This window comes from Tiliqua scincoides, chromosome 6 (assembly GCF_035046505.1).
Source record: "Tiliqua scincoides isolate rTilSci1 chromosome 6, rTilSci1.hap2, whole genome shotgun sequence".
NCBI classification, from domain to species: Eukaryota; Metazoa; Chordata; class Lepidosauria; order Squamata; family Scincidae; genus Tiliqua; species Tiliqua scincoides.
In genome coordinates, this window is record NC_089826.1 from 15,715,441 (window position 1) to 15,735,004 (window position 19,564).

A 19,564-nucleotide genomic window follows, 5' to 3' on the forward strand; every position below is an offset into this window, starting at 1 on the left:
TTGAAACTAATTTGCTATCTGCCTTGTTTCCCCTTTTTCAGTGGCGTCACTAGGGTTTGTGTCACCTGGTAGGGGAAGCCAACATGTCATCCCCATGATGGACCAACTCCCATGCAGTGGGTGGGCAATGCCCCCGGCAGTGGGCGTGGTGATGCACCATTGTCCTACTCCTGCTGGTTTATTGGCTATAACTTTTCATAGCATAGTGATATTTATACATGGTTTGTTTGAAATCACACATCGAGTGATATGTAACATGGTGGTATTATTTGAAAATATCAAGATTTTAAAATTTTTTGGCCAGTACTAGTGTCACACTCCCCATGCATGTCACCTGGTGTGGCCCACATCTCCCTAGTGATGCCACTGCCTTTCCCCCTTTTTTAAAAAAGAAAATTTGTCCGTGCCTTTACTAACAATGTTTCCCAGTCTGAGTTTTCAGAGAGGCAAAGTTCACCTGCTCACAACAAGGAGAAATATATCAGATATAGCTTCTTCTTTCGCAGTATGCTTTGGTGGGTGAATCTATTCCTGCTGCACAAATATTGCGAGCTTTTCTACCTTTCCTTCATGGAATCTGACCATTCTACCCCAAATTGACACACCCAGTTGGGCTTGGCAGGCACTGAAAGCAGACAGACTTTCAGTCTTCTTTTAATTTTATATGCTAGAATTCCTCCCATGGAAACCAAATGACAGCCACACTATATGTGTTTTTCCTGTGCCCAAAAGGTGATGCAGAATTAAATGAGAATGAGGAATACATTGATTTTTATAAGGATAACATAATCCACATGGCTGCCCTAAAGATAAAATTACGAAAAAGATTAGCAGGATGCTGGGAACAGGGGTCCTATTTGTGTGTGTGTGTGTTTGTGAAATGCATTCAATATCCCACCCACTGTCCTGTCCCTACCCAAAATAATTTCTTTCTGCAGGGATTTTGCTTCTGAAGTAGGTTGTAGTCAAATTGTGCTTGATGGATAAGATTGGCCCTCAAGTTTAGAATGCCAGGTGCATGAAAATCCAGGTGGCAGCAATTGAGATGTGGATGTTTGCTGGCTAGATTCAGGCCTGAGCTTTTGTTGGGGCTCCTTAGTGGGAGTAATCAATTTCTAATCTCTTTTCTGGTTTCAGACTATTACCTCTGGGCTTTTGGTTTTTAATGCTTCTCCTCCAATTTTTAGCTTGTGCAGACGCACAGGGTCTATGCCGTACAAACAGTAGCAATTGGACTTTTGGGAGGTTTAAGGTAGAATTGTTAATAGAGCTGTGGCTAATTCTCCCTCAGGATTTGACAGATAAAGAGTCTTCAGTGAAGGCATGACCTTTTTGCCCCTCTGCAAAGCACGACACATAATGTGTGACTCCAGCTTGTGACTCTTGGTTGCAACGTTTTTGTTTTTTTGTTTTTGCCTCCTTCTCTTCCAATGCCAGGCTGTTCAAAATGCAGTTCTTCATTTGCCTATAAGGACGTCATCAGTTTTTCATATCAACACTTCTGCCTGGTGATGGGAAGCTTCGGTTTCCCACATGGTTGACTATCTTAGGCAACAGGTCTAATCCCAACCCATTAAAAAAAAATAGGAATTTGCTACTTCCTTGGATGTGTTGTGGACTAAATACAGCCCAGTTACAGCCCAGTTCTATGCTTCCCAGCACCCACTAGAGCAGCGGTGCCAAAGCGGTATCCAGCAGACACCAGGAAGCTGCCAGGAGACTCCTTGAAGAAAGGGACTTTTGTCCCCTTCCCCTGATGAAAGCCCTGGCCCCAGCAATGGGTCTCCTTGAGCCTGTGCTGGCTTTGCCAGTGCAGGTGTGAGAGCCTCTGTTTCGAACCTTCCGGCCTGACACGGAGTTCAGGATCTGGCGGAGCAGGGCTCAGCCAGTCCCACCTCCCTCCTGCTCCAGTTCCTCCCCCCACCTACCCTCATTCCACCCTCCTCGCACCTCCCAGAGGCTGCACCACCGCTTGGCAGTCTCACTTACCCCCAGCAGTGGTGCCTCCTCTTCCTTGAGTGGTGCCTCCTTCCTTCCTTGGGCCCAGGGCCAGCGCTCCCTACTCTCCGGCTGCCATAAACATGCTTTATGGCACATTTACAGCACCCAGCGCTGGTGCTAGGACTCAGTGCCCGTGCTTGGTCAGTATAGGATTGGGCCCTTAGTAAGATACTCCTAATGATTGCATTGTTCTAGCATCTCTTCCATAATAATTATGCCTGTTAATAATTGTTCTGTCAGCTACAGAGTGTATAACACAGTATGTGTCCTGTGAGTTTAGGTAAAATGTATGTAGGTTGCTGGGTTTGGGTTTCCCAGTTACAAATAGGGTTTGTATGTCTATCCTTCTTGGCACATTCAAAGGATCCACACATGGCTGATTCTAATGTTGCAAAAACTAGTGTGGAGAAGGCTCCTCTTATACTGGCTTCTCTTACATTGAAGGGAACAAATCATCCCTTAATTCTCATCCCTTCACCTCTGTGAGGAAAGAAGCTGCACATTGTGCCATTCCGTGCTGTGACACAGCCCTCTCGAAGACTCTTCTGGCATGACATGGGAGTCACAACGTCTTCTTCCTGTGCTGTCAGAAGTCTCAGACCCCATAGGATAGGGGTGTCAAACCTGTTTCTTATAGAGGGGCCAATAGCACTCATGGCATTTGCTGAGGTCTGGAAATGACATCATTAAGCAGGAAGTGATATCATTAAGGAGTTGATGGCCAGAAATAAGCACTTTGTTCTCATGTAGAAACTCATTAGCTGCAATGACAGAAGAGAACATGTTGGAAAAGGACCAGAGTTGCCTTCTTGCATCAACAACCCTTTTTACTAGAACAGTATATTTCAGGTCACCTTCCAAAAGCTAAAGAACCCCAGGACTTGGTCGAGCTTACTATGGACTCTGAACAAACATTCATTGGTGGTCCCCAACCCTCCCTTTCTAATGGTTCATCTCTTCTTCTTCTTCTTACCATTCCAGCTTATGAGAGACACATGCTCATTCACTTCTCACATCGATATCCCATCCATCCTCTAAGTAGCTCAGTGTGGTGTCTTTGAATGGACATACCAGACTGTCCTTATAATGCCCCTATGAGGTAGATTAGGTTGAGAAAGACTAGTCTAAAATCACTAAGATTGCCCAACCGGGTATACAAAACTAAATTGCCCAGTCCAAGATAAATATTCTAAGCATATAACATACTGGCTCTCATAAAATTAGAGGATATTTTGAGAAAGACTGTGAAGAAAAAAGGTTCAGATTCCTTTCATGCACTGCTATACAGGCCACTCTGCTGAAGCTTCATGCCACTGTGTGTGTTTAACCCTAATGATTCAAAACTGTATCTGTCGTGTATCCAAACGAAAATTCTCCTGTCCCAGGATACTCCAAGCTGGCCCTTCATGCTTCAGTGAGCCAAAACCTAATGGGCCCTAACTGATACTCACACTGCTGGGTATACCCAAGTCCAGTTGCAAGCATATTCCCTACCTATATGGTATATGCATTAGATATCATATGCCCACCTCAAAATTTGCTTAGGATCTACCAGATTACCCAGGCTACTGGGTTAATTTTTCCAGTCAATGTGTTTTATTTTTTGGAAAAAGATAAAAAAAAATTTTTCCCAAATAGTAGCCTATACATTTTGACTATGTATGACTATACATTCAGTCATATGTATGACATTCTCCTCCATTAACTGTAAAAGATTTGTGGACTGGTTCTCTGTGTATATGAGTACTGGTAACATGAATTTTGTAAATCACCATTGGGTGAGTCTATCCTCCAAGCTTCCCTGAGTGAAATATAACCTTCTAAAAGGAGTCAGCACAAAACTGCATTCCCTTTAAATTCAATGTAAGAAAATCAAAATTAGTAAAAGTTATGGCTGTCACACAAATTAGCAGAAACCATAATGTATTAAAGCAGCTTCAGCATTTAAAAAAAAAAAAATCAGAATCCACCTAGATATTTCTTGCTTTTGTGGGGAAAAAAGGCCTATTTCCATTTCTCAAGGCACTGACAATTTTCCCATTATTCAGTAAAGACAGTTCAAGAATATAGCAAATGAGGCAGTAATATGAAATAATGGCAGTGCTAGAAAATATCAATTTCCATTTGTATCTATGTAAATTATGAAAGTAAGGCTGATAGCAACAATACAAGCTAAAGAAAAATGATACCACATTATTGCATAGAGCCCCCGCTCCCCACATCTTCCCAGTAATATTTGTTTAGGTTACTGACAAGAACCAAGTTTTTATGTGCCTTGAAGAAAAGGGAACAGTGGAGGCTGTTTTTGCTCTTGGCTCATGCATCATCTACTGATCTGACGGCTAAATTCTGATTTCAGATTCTTTATTGTCAGTAATGGATAGTGATGATTTATGAAGCAGAAAAGGCAAAACTGGATTTTTCAGCTCGCCGCATTAGGCTATGGGTTAGAAGAATTGTGTTTGGGGCTGTGTATGTGGTAAATTTGATACTGCAGACACTGATAGAGAATAAATACACAACACAATCATTTTGTGTATGCAGTCACTATCCTAAGCACCTCTACTTCTAAAAAGATGAGGAATTATTTTAGAAGAAAAACTGCTCTGGGAGGCAAGCTGATTTAATCTAGCTCAGTGTCTTATCTGAAGGTTGTATGGTTTCATCCCTTTCTTTACTGAGGTGAATGCATTAAAAAATTTGACAGATGAGACCTGATTTAAAAGCAACTGTTACAATTCTCTGTGATCTATTCCACTTCATAATGCAAATGCAGGATTGCATGTTTGAGTGCCTGTATAACTGTGGAAAGCTAGCATAGCAGGAAAAAGTGCCCTGCGGTGGTTCCCAAACTGTGGTTCGGGACCCACTGGTGGGTCACGACCTGATTTTTGGTGGATTGCCAGAGGGTGATGGAAAGAACAGTTGCCTCAAACCCTGAGGCTATTGAAAAATCAGATACTGTAGTTGCTAATTATGCTGCGAAGAACTCAGCTCCTGCAGTTTGCAAGCATGTGTAAATATAGGGAGATAAATGTCTGAGGATGTTTTCCTGGTTCTTATTACTTGTAAATAAATAAAATATTTCTTTCTAGGTCTCTTTTTTTAAATGTCTGATAAATTTAGGTGGGTCCTGATAGAGCATTAAAAAAAGTGTGTTCCAGTGCTAAAACATTTGGGAACCACTGCCCTAGAGACTAACCTGTGCCATGACATTTGAATGTTCTGCATATGTGCAGGAGTGGTTATTTTACATTTACCCCCCTCCAATGATGTTACCTGGTGTGGTCCACATTTACATTTACATTCAGTGGCATCACTAGAGGGGTACGGGGTATGGAGGGGGGTGAAGCTTCGGAGACCAGGTCTCCCAGCCTTCCTAAGGTGGTGCCCAGATCTACCCGCCTTATAGATCAGGCCTCCTCATTGGCCCAGCCTTTGTTTTTCACTCCTCACAAGGCCAAATCTACCTGACAAGAGGCCAGTCAGGCAGATTAGGCATACCCAGAGCTCTGGCGGCAGACGCAGTCCATAGGGATGACACCATGAGCTGCCACACTGGATGACACCAATCCTAGTGATGCCACTGCTCCAAAGAGTTTGGGGCAGTGCATGTGGAATTTACAAATGAATTACGATTCAAGTGTAACTCTTATTAATAGGAAAATTATGTTGTAACTTTAAAGTTGGTATTTTCCCAGAACCCAAGCTTGGATTTACATGGAAGTAACACGTGATAGCCATTTGAAATGCAAGCTGTATGGAAAGATGCTTCATGTGGCAAATTGTTCACAAGTAACAGTCCATTCACTGATTTTGTCACACCATAACCATCGTGCTAAACCCTTTTCCTTGGCAACTTTTCAAGTTCCATGGGGTCTGGCAGATATTAGCCTCAAAAGAATGGTTTTCCATCTAAAGCAGTCTCTGAGAAGTTGGGATATCATGTTGCCACAGGTCTGTTTGTTTTTGTGAACTGGTGTTCAGCCACTAATGAAACTAATGTCATAAAGCAAGAGGAATGCCAATCCAATGTGAACTGGTTCACTAAACTTTGCATTTTTCAAGCAATTACTTTTAATCTATAATTTGTTTTCATGAATGTATGGCTCCTTCTGATTCTTCTCCTTTTTTGTACTCAGGGTTTAGTGAATGGTCTGACAGGAGACCTGGAGTTTGCAGAAAATGGTGGAAATCCTAATGTCCTCTTCGAAATCTTGGGGACTAACTACGGAGAAGAACTTAGCAGAGGCATCCGTAAGGTAAGACTATAGTCTCTGATTCTTGTATATTTCAAAACATTTGCTATTTCTTAGAGAGGAATGTGTTTTTAAAAAACGAAACTGATGAAGCCATTTGACTGGAATAGTGGTTAACAAAAATATAAGACTGATTTGGCTAGAGAATCCAGTTTACTGATTGGCACTAAGGGTCATCTAAAATGAAAATGTTGAAGTGAATTGGAAGGTTCCAGCTTGGGTGAAACATGCAAGGAATTTCGAGGGAAGCAAACTGAGTTTTGATAATGTCCCAACACTTGTCAGGATGTTTCTGCTGGAGATGCCAATGAAATTCTTCAAGGTTGAACTTAGGAAAGAACTTTAGGGATCAGAAAAGCCCACCTCATTAAATCAGTTTTTAAAGTTCTGAAAATTCTTCTCTAGGCCTGAACTCTGAGAGTCATTAGCATTTCTTACCCGCTTCCAACCAGTTCACCAGATCAAGTTTCCCACAGTTCTTTACCTGCTAGTCTAGTGGCAAAAGTGGGAGCAGCAATGGTGGTGTATCAGAAGGCAGGAAGTCATTTTGTCTTTCTCCCTCACCCCATTACACTCCACAACCTACACGACTAGGAAAGCAGCAGCAATGGGAATTTTTCCTCCAATCTTTCATTGCCCTCATTATCACACCAGGACAAAGAGTGTGAGGCCTTTGGGTCTTGGAACCTTCTCAGAGACTATTCAATGTTTAAAGAATGATCTAAGTGCTTCCTGGATTAGGGGAGAAGAACTTGGATCATTTCTAAATGAATCTGTGTAGATTCTACATTTCTAAGTAGAATCTGAGTAGAGAGATTACCCATTACTTTCTGTATGGCCCTGTGCAGAGTGTGGTCATTGGTTGGTAGTTTCTCCCAAGGATGAAGATAGCCATTCTACAGCAGTGACATGTGCAATCTCAAAGCAGTACATTTTGGGCTGAAATGCACAAATATATATGCGCTCAAATATCTGTGCACAGATAGAAAAGTCATGAGTTGCAGGAGATGAAATGCCAAGATATTTAGATGCTGAAAATCACTCTGAAAATCCTCTGCAAAATGATGTATTGCAATATGTTAACCTCTTATTTTCTTATAAATAAGTGATCGTGTTTCTACAAATAACTATAACAGGAGAGGTGCGATGTTTCAAAGGCACATGAAATGGACATTAGATAAATGGTACCCAAAAGGCAGAAATGCATGCTTTTCTCCCCCCTAGAGCAGAATTGCTTTAGTTCTGAGAGAACCAGCTTATCCAGTGTTCTAAAGTTTTTTTCCTGTTGCACTGCAAAGGACAAACAAAAAATGTACCTAATGCTAGTTAAGATTATATAAAAGATGACAGAGGAAAATCTCCCATTGTGATGATATTAGTGGTTTGTTCCTGAGCAGCTCTTTTTTTCTGAGTGATTCAATGTAGTACAGAAGGTCTAGACACACATTACCTCCTGGGTCAAAGGAAGACTGATTACACGTTTTTTGGAGCTGTCTCCATAGAGCAAGCCAAAACTAGCAATAGCCTACCTGGAAAATATTATTATAAGCAGTGGGATTTCTTGGCATGATACATAGGGCAATGCTATCATCTCTCAGTCAAGGGGGTCACTACTTTATTTTTGGAATACATAGGAATATAACCTGGGGTGATGCAAAGTCAATGGAACTGTTCATCATTAATGTGCTTTTGTGCCACGAGAAAATAGAGAAATGAACAGAGGCCCTCCTTGGCCTTGAAATGTACCTACCTACTGCTTCTCTGTAGGTCCAGCTACTGCTTTTTTCAAATTGGTTTTGATCATGTTGCATGGCATCCCTTTTTGAGTGCTTTTTGTGGATGATGCGTTTGATTCACAGGTCTTCAAACTTTGGCCTTCTGACAACATAAATTGAGGAAAGACAAAATGCATGTTGCTTTGTTGCATTTTTAAAATTATCTCTTGAAAATAAGAGGCATTCATGAGGCATACTTTGTCTTCCTGCACATAAAGAAAATTCACAGGTGAATGTGGGAGACACATTTTTTTTTCCCCTTGGGGGAGAAAATACATGTATGTGTCTCCTCATTCAGGCAAAACCTTGAAGGGTGGAGAGAGGAAACAGGAGTTCTCCTTTCTGGAGAATGTTCAGACTGTCCCTGTGTTTTCCAAACATTTTTTTTTCTGGTTCATTGTGGATAAGGCTTTTAGTATTGATAAGTCACTTGAATTTGTATATCTATGTCAACAATAAAAGTCTTTTATTTTGGCCTGTTTTGTTCCTTTTCCAAGTTCCTTAATATGATAAATTAGTGTCTGCTGGGAAATTGGTGCAAGACTTCCAAACCCTGTAAATTATGGAAGAATATCAATTCAAAGCAAAGTAATGGTTCCATATTTTTCTTCTTGGAAAATAATACAGTAGATTGGATTTCACCATAATCACAACTTCCAACAATTCATGCCATTTTTAAAGGGACAATAGGGACTCAGTAGGTACGTCAGGAGTTTTCTAATACTTGTGATCAATATTGTTTCTAAATCAAGACTCAGTTCTGTTTCAAAGGTATACATTCTTTAGTGTAGAGCCCATCCTTCACTGTACTTGCATCCTTCACTGGTGCTCCAATTTAGGTTGCAAAAAGGAAGTGATTGTGATATTGTCAGGGAACCGTTCTGAGGTGTAGGTGGGGCCCACAGAGTGGGCCGCAGGCCCCCCCCAGCACTCTCCAGAGGGATGGCACGACCCCTGGGTAAGTGGGAAAAAACTTTTTTTTTTAGTACTGGCACAATCCCAGGAATGTAGTCGCTGTCGTGTCCCGTCCCCCCCCCCCCCGCAAATACTTACAGGGGTCTCAACTCTCCTGCAGAGTTTGGGAACCTCCACTTTAATCCTAATGAGGCCAGTAATGAATCTATTTTTCAACATGACTGTAACTACCATTACATAAAAATGTTTATCTTAGGCCGCAATCCTAACCCACTTTCCAGGACTGACATAAGGGCAATGCAACTCTGAGGTAAGGGAACAAACATTGCTTTACCTTGAGGGGGCCTCCAAGACTGCCCCCCAACTGCAGGATGCAGCACAGGCCCCACTGGCACAAAGATGCCAGTGCTGGAAAGTTGATTAGGATTGTGCCCATAATCAGGTATCAACCTAAGTGGATATCTCTAACTCACAGCCCAATCCTGAGCTGCCCAGAGCGCCCAGGCTTGGCAGGACTGAAAAAGGCTGCCGCCGAATCCTGTGCCTTCCACGCTACCGCGGGAGGCTCCTCGGGAGAAGGGGACATTTGTCCACTTCCCCCGAGTAAGGTAAGCAGCCCCACAATGGAAAAAGTGCTCGTGTAGGGCACGCAGCCCTCCATGAGCGCCCTGGATCCTGCGGAGCTCGGCTCCGCGGATCCTCCTCCCACCTACCCCCTGATACGCCTCCCACCCGCCCCTCGGCACGCCTCCTCCCTTCCCCGGAACACCTTCTCCATGCCCCCATCCACGCCCCCACACATGCCCCCACCTCCCATTCCGCTGCTCTGCAGTCCGGGAGACCACTGAGCCATGGAACCTGGGCGACTACCCACACTAGCCCAGCACCAGGTGGTGCTGCACGGGGCGGGAGACCCAGCGGTGAGCCCCATGAACGTGCCTTATGGCACGTTTGCAATTGTGGTTGGTGGCACAGAGCTGTGCCGCCGACCACAGGACTGGGCTCTCAATTATTAAAAAAAGAACCTTGCTTTAAAGTATTGATATACACAATACTTATATTTAATTTGTTTGTGTTATTTTTGTGATATGATGGCATTTTATTCCATCTCAGCCTCTTGTTTCTATTTGTTTGGAGAAAATGTATTACGTATAAAAGAAGTTAGCGGAGAGCAAATGCACTTAAAACACTGTTGAATTTAACTTGTTGTTTCATTAACGATGTTTTCGTGTGCTCTTTGTTTTATAGTTCCATAACATATTGCATTAGTAGTACTTTAGAGAGCTTCTGTCCGAAACCTTGCCATGAACTATTAAGTCTGACACATGGTCTGAAATATTGTAAGTCAGCTTTCTAGTGGTATTTCTCCCCCTCCCTCGTTTATTCAGTGGTATTTCACCAAAAGGTATGCAGACTAAAAGTTATCAAATTAAATGAAGACCATAATTATTACACAGAATAATTTGAAATGAAAGTTTTGGGGGTAATTTTATTGAGGGAGTACAGTAAAGTAGTTGTGTGATACAGAGCACAAAGTAGCATTTAAAATGTAGAAGGTCAGTCTTCATGTTCTCATCCTCTGAGCTTCAAGGAATGTTAACATGTGAGGACCCAATACTATCCAATTTTCTGGAGCTGGTTCTGCTGTGCCAATGGGGTATGCATTGCTTCCTGTGTTGGGGAGGCAGTCACAGAGGTCTCCTCAAGGTATGGGAACATTTGTTCCCTTATCTCGGGGCTGCATTGTGGTTACAGCGGTGCTGGAAAGTTGGATAGGATTGGTCCCTTAGTTGAAAAGAGAAAATGTTTAGTGTTAATTGAAGAGGAAAAAAAAACTTGGGAAAGGGAGAGCATATGAAAAGATGACTGAAGAAAGTACTATCTTATAGAACACAATTCATTGACAGAAGTTATAAGACAAAGTCACCCAGAAAGAATTGGAGCTGGTTTAAACAGGCATGTACATTGGTGGAATTGGTGTTGTTTGATTATTGACACTGAGCGATATGAATATTGAATATACAGTAGCTCATTAATACATATCTTGTGGTACTTGATTCTATAGTAAATAAGAGCTAAGCAAATGGACCTCAGAGTCCGGAAAATATGTGAATGCTTTGCATTTTATAACATATCTTTGTCTTTATTTAAAATTATGATTTGGGATAAGGCTGCCAGGGCAACAATATAGTTATGTCAATGTTTTGAGATTCATAATCACGATTTGGCGATTTTCAGTGCATGCTCCATTGTTTAATGCCTGAGATATATTGTGATAGATATTAGGAAAAACTTTGATATAATAATAAAACATCTGTACTCTAAATCACATGGTCTTAGATTAAACCCAGATAAAGATAAGTAAAAAGACATATAGAAGTATGTGTGTGTTAGTAGTGGAAACTATGGTAGAAACTGCTGCTAGTTTTGCTGAACAACTATATATTGCTTTTATTTAGATACTACTAATTTCGATATAAGTTTAATATGAAAAAGGTTCTATAGTCTTATTCATCCATCTAACAAGCCAGTGCAGTAGATATTATTATAGTTATTTTTTCTATTTTACAAATAGGGAGTTGGTGTTATATGATATTGTCAGGACTGTCTCTGCGGCCATCTGGAAAGTAGCAGCCTATGGGCACAATTCAAACTGCACCCTGGGCCGACACACTTCCTTTGTGCCGACTTGGGAGTGTTGCAAAAGCTCCATCAAACACTTTTGCACCACTCCGGGAGAGAAAGACCAGCACACGGACGTGCACTGGCTTCTCCATGCTGACGCAAGCTCTGGGGACAGTGAGTTTGTGTTGGCTGATCTCAGCCAGCGCAGGGGTCGGGGGTGTGTGGGGAAGGTGGGAAGGAGGCGGGAGAGAGGCACTTTGGGATGGGAGGAGGGCAGGGGGAGGCAGGCTGCGGGCATTCCCAGGAGTGGGCGGGGAGCAGGAGGCAGGGCCAGGATCCAGCAGTTATGCCAGATCCTAACTCCAGTCCTGGGCAACCCAGATTTACGCCACCTCCTGAGGTGGCGCAGATCCAAGTAGCCCTATTAGGACTGCAGTGGCTCTCCCCAGGGTAAGAGGACAAGTTTCCCCTTGCCCCTGTCTTGAGCCCCGGCTGCCTGAAACTTGCGCTGGATAGAGAGCAGGCCCACCCTGTTTCAGCATAAGTTAGGATTGGGTTGTATAAAGCTCATCATGTATCTTGGTAGTGGCAACTCTCCTTAAAAATGTTTAGTTGGATGAGGTCATTGTATTGGGGGAGGTCATTGCCCACACACCAGGCAAGTCCTTTGGGGTTGAACAAGGTGAGAAGACCCCATGCTACCCTTGCCACCCCTTGTCTCAGATGAGGACAGAGGGGGGTTCTGTCCACCCTAGTCTTCTTCCCAGATGTGTCGCTAGGGGGTACAGGGGATGTAGACTTCATCAGGTGACTACCATTGGGGGGATGACACCTATTGGCCAAAATTTTGGCAACTTCTTGGAAAATTGGTATTTATAAATAATATCATCTTGTTATACATAACTGGAAATGTAATGTGATGCAGAATGAAATAAAACAAACCATATTGAATTAACTGTATTCTATCAAATGTTATGGCCAATTAACCAGAAAAGAAAACACAACTGCCTTGTGTAACAAAAAGTCACTTTCTTTAAGTCAAAACTGACCAATGAAACTGATCGTTCTGAGAGCCACTGAGGTCTTGTTATGACATAGCTGGTGAACAATATAGTGTTGGTATGAATCAGCTTTCCCTGTATCAGAGCAAATACTGGAACCCGATCCTATCCAGTTTTCCAGTGCTGGTGCAGCCATGCCAATGGGGCATGCACTTCATCCTGTGGTGGCGAGTCAGTCACAGAGGCCTTCTCAAGATATGGGAACATTTGTTCCCTTACCTCAGAGCTGCATTGTGGTTGCACTGGTGCTGGAAAGCTGGATAGGATTGGGCCCTCAGTTGTTTGAGTGTCATCAAGCCTGCCACTAGTTTTTTGTTGGTTACTGATTTGTTGGGTGACCTATATTAAAAGATAAATAGATAAAGTTATTGGGGGTTACAACAACCCTAGTGCTGACACTGCATTTAGGCTGTGTGTATGACATTGTAATTTATTCTGTATGGTCTGGTATGGGAGGAGGCCCATCATAGAGGTGATGCAATGAACTTTTGCATCTGGTGACACAAGCCCTAGTGACACCTCTGCTTTTTCCTCTTCATTTTTCCCTGGTTCTCATGCATGGCATGGACAGAGAGTTACCAGGAGCACAAGAACAGGAACCTCTAACACAGAGTGAAGAACTTGAGGCTTGGGAATCTCATGAGAGAGCTGCAGAGAGAGCATTTTCTTTGCTCCTATTCTGCGTTGTTGGCAGCTGATGGGAGCATCCTTAAGTAGTTCCATTGCGACATGTCATTCTTTCCTAAGCAATAAGCAAATTGGAATGCATTACATGGAAGATGTGTAATGCATGGTTTCCTTATTATCAGAAATTAACTGAAATCAGCAAAAGCTCTTTCACACAGGCATGGGGGTTGGATGAGAGCAGAAATGGATATTTATCAACTTGGTTCTCCACACTAAAATTCCCTTTCCCAGTATTGCAATTCAACTAAAATTGTCCCAGACTTGCAATTTCTCCAACACACACTGAGACTGCAACACCTTTTTGGAAAAAGGCACGATCGTGTTCACATCTCATTGTTCCCAAGACATCAGCATGTCGTACGGAAGCTGTTAATCCCGCCATCCTCTGCTATCTTTCTAACCCATGCTTCCCACAGGTAGCAGATGGCTTCTACACAAAAGGCTGCCTCTGGCAGGTACTTGGAATGCAGGAAGAGAATGCTTGCCAGTTCATGGATCAGTCCATGCCAAATGGCTTTTGGGTGTTTCAACATGATCAGCTGAGATGCCGTGACTTGCCTTTTCGATATATAATAGTAAGAGTGTATGCAGTAACAAATACTTGAATGGAAAATGTCATCGTGTTTTGACATCTGTTGGCTGGCATTTGACATTTGCTTGGTATGTATTTTTTGACATTTACTTTTTGGACCATTCTGCTCCCCCCCCCACAACTAAAATACAAACTATCGCATCTCTAAATAACAAGCCTAACAAGTCCACAAACAAAGAAACTACAGTGCTAGTGACCCTCAGGAGTAACCTTTTTGTATGTTAGCAGCATAGAAAATAAAACAAGGGCAAAGAGAGCAAAACAGGTGTTCCAGCAGGAAAACACATTGATTTCAGCACTCTTGTTAATGGATGCAGGTCCAAGCTGTACTGTTGTCCATGCCACTGCTTCTCATTTCTGGAATTGCTTTCTCATTATTGTTTAATAATGTACCACTCAGCATTATTTGGATATGTGTGTGTGCAGAAGGAGGGCTTGTCTTTTGCAAGGACACTTGGGGACCACAAATCCTTGTCTATGAGGCAAGACAACAGACATTCTCACAGTCCTAAAGGTACATTGTGCTTGTGCAGGCCCGCTGCACTGGTTCACGAGTGCCACAAACTTGCCATAAAGCACGTTTGCGCTGACTCGAGAGTTGGCATTGCTGGCACAAGGATGTGTGCTAGCCTGCTAGTGCCAAATCACTTATCTGCACCAGCTGACACAGGTAGGTTTGCACCCCGCAGTGCAGGGGGTGAGAGAGGAAGACATTTGGGGGGTGGGGAGGGGACAATTCTAGGAAAAGGAGTGCATTCTGGGGTGGGGAAGGGACTTTATGGGCAGATGAGGGTGGAACAGGGAGAGGATTGGGCCCAGGAGGCACAAGGTGCCCTCAAGGGAGGACACCAGGATGACAAGGGAGGGCACCAGGATGAGGTCTCTTGTTATCTGGTGTGCTTCTTGGGGCATTTGGTGGGCCGCTGTGAGATACAGGAAGCTGGACTAGATGGGCCTATGGCCTGATCCAGTGGGGCTGTTCTTATGTTCTTAAACTACAATTCCCAGGAGGCCTTGCAGGTCTTCTTGTTGTCTGGTGTGCTCCCTGGGGCATTTGGTGGGCCGCTGTGAGATACAGGAAGCTGGACTAGATGGGCCTATGGCCTGATCCAGTGGGGCTGTTCTTATGTTCTTAAACTACAATTCCCAGGAGGCCTTGCAGGTCTTCTTGTTATCTGGTGTGCTCCCTGGGGCATTTGGTGGGCCGCTGTGAGATACAGGAAGCTGGACTAGATGGGCCTATGGCCTGATCCAGTGGGGCTGTTCTTATGTTCTTAAACTACAATTCCCAGGAGGCCTTGCAGGTCCTCTTGTTGTCTGGTGTGCTCCCTGGGGCATTTGGTGGGCCGCTGTGAGATACAGGAAGCTGGACTAGATGGGCCTATGGCCTGATCCAGTGGGGCTGTTCTTATGTTCTTAAACTACAATTCCCAGGAGGCCTTGCAGGTCTTCTTGTTGTCTGGTGTGCTCCCTGGGGCATTTGGTGGGCCGCTGTGAGATACAGGAAGCTGGACTAGATGGGCCTATGGCCTGATTCAGTGGGGCTGTTCTTATGTTCTTAAACTACAATTCCCAGGAGGCCTTGCAGGTCCTCTTGTTGTCTGGTGTGCTCCCTGGGGCATTTGGTGGGCCGCTGTGAGATACAGGAAGCTGGACTAGATGGGCCTATGGCCTGATCCAGTGGGGCTGTTCTTATGTTCTTAAACTACAATTCCCAGGAGGCCTTGCAGGTCCTCTTGTTGTCTGGTGTGCTCCCTGGGGCATTTGGTGGGCCGGTGTGAGATACAGGAAGCTGGACTAGATGGGCCTATGGCCTGATCCAGTGGGGCTGTTCTTATGTTCTTATGTTCTTATGAGGGAGTGGGATCAGTGGCAACAGTGCACGCTATATCCTAACCCCCTAATCCTGGGTCTCAGAGCCCTACAGGGGCTACTTGGATTTGCACCAACTACATGGATCTCAGTGACACCACTACTAGTCAATATTTTTAAAATCTTGGTATTTTTGAATGATACCATCATGTTTTATATCATTTGATGTGTAATTTCACGAGGAATGCAATGAAATAAACCATGTTGAAATATCTCCATTCTATCAAAAAGTATAGCCAAAAAACCTGTGGGGTGGGGCAATGGTGCCTCCACTGCATAGGAGGAGGTCCATCATGGGAATGACATGCTGGCTTCCCGCACCAGGTCATTCAAACCTTAGTGATCCAACTGGGAGGGATTGGGTCAATCTTATCCCTTTTCCAAAACTTCCTCACCCATTTTCCCCCCTCAGACACATACCACCAACATGGTTGGTGTATGTCTGAGGAGGCCATAGGCAACCCGAGAGTTTACATGGAGGTAAGTAAAAATGTTTTTTACTTAACTGCTGTTTGCCTTCATCTCCCCCCTCTGCAATAGAATGCCATGTGTGCTTTTGTGGTGTGGCTGCATCCAGTAGCATGGTAGGGAACAGGATGGAGCTCTCAAAATACTTCTGATTTTCCATAACATGGAAATGGAACATAACATTCAAATTAGGATTCCTGGATCTTGCTCAGTGAACATGCACAGAAATGCCAGATTAACTTAGTGTCAAGAAATATTTCTTGCTATGCCTCTTTCAGGAAGCTCATTTCATACTTTGAGAACCTCCATGTACCTAGAGTACCATAGTTGATTGACCTTGGTTGAGAGGCATTAAAAAGTGGGTCCTGTTGTTGTTCTTCTCCATGTGAAGACTTTTGAATCAGGGCTTACACTGTGAATGAACGAAAGTGGCTTTGAGATTATTACGTTCTTCGCTGATTGAGGGCACTTCATTAACTCCGGTTACAGTGCTTCAGTGCTGTAATTGATTGGTAGTCAATTCTGCTACTGTAAGAATGCATGAAAGATTTGAGAAAACCTCTTAGGAACAAGCAGTAAATGGCCATGAAGAAGGGGAAACAGTGGTACTGTAGACTGCTTTAAGATGATTCAAAGTCTTGGTGATTAAACAAGGGAGACATTGTAAATAACTGTTTTTGGAAGCACGTGGGGGCCCCACACTGGTGCAATATTGGCTAGTTCTCTATCACAACAACCTCATTGCCAAGCTTGGATAGAGCTGAACATGCCTTACTTGCCAAAAAGGCTTTACCCATGCACACCCCTCCCAAAGAAATGTACTGTACTGCTTAGGTTTAACTGGGCCATTTTTATTAAACTTTACATTACAGTAGGGCCAAATGGGGGAAAGCATATAACTACTCCCCCTCCCAGCAGGTGGGTCCCTAATGGCGGGTAAACAGATCTGGCCATCTACCTCTGCTGTGGTCTCTAGGGTGAACCATCTGACTCAAGGCTCTTGCTGTTGGCCTGGGACATCCTGTCAATATCGGCCCAGAAGGTCAAGGCAGCTGGACTGCCCACAGGACAAACCTTGCCAAGCCTTGCAAGTCCAGTCAAAGGGTTTTCCAGCCTGCCTCATTGAGCTGGTTAGGCATCACGTGAGCGGTACTGGCTCACCCCTTGACTCTGCTGTCATGGATGGACACTGAGCTGTATCTACCTACCCCAGATCCCGCACACTTCACATCCCAGTAACTGATGAATAGAACATTAACAGAGGATAACAAACCATCTCCTACAAACTGGGGTAGGTGAAAAACTGCCATCAAAAGCCAATCAGGATAGCAGCAAAAAATTTCTACTCAGCCCTGTAAAAGCGACCAGCTAGTCTCAAACTGCATGAAAGGGAGGTAGGGAGGGTGGGGTTGCAGCAGCTCTTGGACTGAGCTTGTTCAGCTAGAACTCAGACCAGAACACAGTTCCTGCCTCCCCCAAAGCTGCTGGCCAATGGGGGCTTGCCACACAGCCCGGCTGCACAAGGCAGGGCAGGGCAATCAACCATTAGCACTCATAGCACTAACGGCTTTTACTTTTATATAAGCAGAAACATATGGGTGTGTATATTGGCAACCTCCTTGCTGGATTTTTACTATAGATCCTTCTTTGATGAACCTGGAGTCACGAGTTACATATAACCTTATTGGGTGTAACAAAATCTTTGATGGAGACATTAGAAGAAATATTGATTTTGTTGCCTACATGTCTAGGCATGCAGTTTGTCATGGCCAGCATATCTGGAGTTGAGCCACTGCAAAATTTTGTTTGAAAAACACATTAGGAATATTTTCATTTCATCATTTTCAATCATCAGTTGCAAATGGAAAGGTTTGTTTAGTAAATGAATGCAAATGACCAGTCAAGGCCATAGGGAGTACTGCACAATGTGAAGAAATTATGAACGTGAGACTTTAAGTCCTTAATATTGTCCCTTAGGACTGCTGTGCTGTATGAAATAGCAGCTTTGCGGTTCTTGCAGCATATTCAGCTCATCAATGGCAGAACAGACATTTTGCGTTTTGGAAACACCTGCAGAATATCCTGATTTCAGTTATGTGGTGGGATTTGTTGGTATGGAGAACCTGTGGCCAGAAGTTCTGCTAAATCTGTAATTAGTTGCTCCTTCTATCATTCTTGAAAAGCTCTTTTTTACTGATGGCCACTGGCATACCCAGGAGAGGTCAAAAAGGCTAATTCTCCAGAGTGCCTTGCTTGCAGGGTGGCACCACATTCCTTGCCCCCTGCTCCTTTCCTACCCCCCCCCCCGCCAAAACCAGAAGTGATGTCTTAAGATCTTCTGGAGGCCTCAAAAGGCCCCCAGAAGCAACAGTGAGGGTGGCAATGTTCTCCTTATTGGGAAGGAGTGACATTCTGCAGTCCTGGCCAGCACAGGGGCCAGGATCACCAGTGCTGACGGTCCAGTTCCTTGCTGGCTGGCAGTGGCTTAGCTAAGGGGGTGCTGTGTGTAGCGGATGCACTGGGCTGCAGGCTGGGGGGGCAACAAGTTGCTGTGGAGAGCTGCAGCCTGGAGCAGCGGAAGGGCCAGCAAAGGCAGAGCAAGGCAAAGCGGGACAGGTTGCTCGTGCCTGCAGGAACGCGGGCACCAGCAAGGAGGGCGGCTACTGCCAGAACCAGGCGCAGCGGCCAGGCGGGTGATGGGTGCGGTGGTGCTTCCCCTCCACCTTGGTGGCAGCATTGTCCTCTTCCTGTCAGAAGGGCTGCTGCTCCTTGTGAGGGTGAGTGGCTGTTCAGCCCCAGGAGTAGCAGCCCCAGAGCCAGCAGCAGGTTGTTGTGTGCTGATGGCTGCAGAGGAGGGCAACAGTTTAGCACGTTGCTGCGCACAACTTCCAGTGGGTTGCTGCAGCCCTGCCAGGCACACAGGACCACTGGAGGGATGGCAGTCGCTCGGTGCAATCGCCACGCGTGTGACTTAGATTTGGCTGCAGCCAAACGTAAGTCGCCAAATGTAAGCAGCCGGGTCCCAACCGCACCTTGCATTCCCTGCCTGCCAACCCCTGGGACCGCCCTCCGACCGCCCTCCCCCTGCCCTGGAACGTCTCCTCCCCACCCTCCCCAGACTCCTGCGTCGGCCAAGCTCAGCCGCTGCAACCCTCCCTCCCCAAGTCGGTGTGGAGGCTGGATGCAGCCTCTGCAGACCAGTGCTCATCCCCGGCCCAGCCGACTCCCGAGGTGGCACAAACGTGCTTTACTCAAGGGACTTGCGCCAGCCTAAACAATTGTTAGGATTGCGCCCATAATCTGTTATGT

At 44.6% G+C, this 19,564-nt stretch overlaps 1 protein-coding gene across 2 annotated transcripts in view; it reads left to right on the forward strand.

The window, feature by feature from the left end:
* The window catches only part of GRID2 (glutamate ionotropic receptor delta type subunit 2), a 997,958-nt gene that overhangs the window by 663,426 nt on the left and 314,968 nt on the right, over positions 1–19,564 (forward strand). For both annotated transcript variants that reach the window (XM_066632190.1, XM_066632191.1), the window contains one exon: positions 6,144–6,263. In XM_066632190.1, the coding sequence (XP_066488287.1) occupies positions 6,144–6,263 (120 nt within the window). The remainder of the gene's footprint in view (positions 1–6,143; positions 6,264–19,564) is intronic.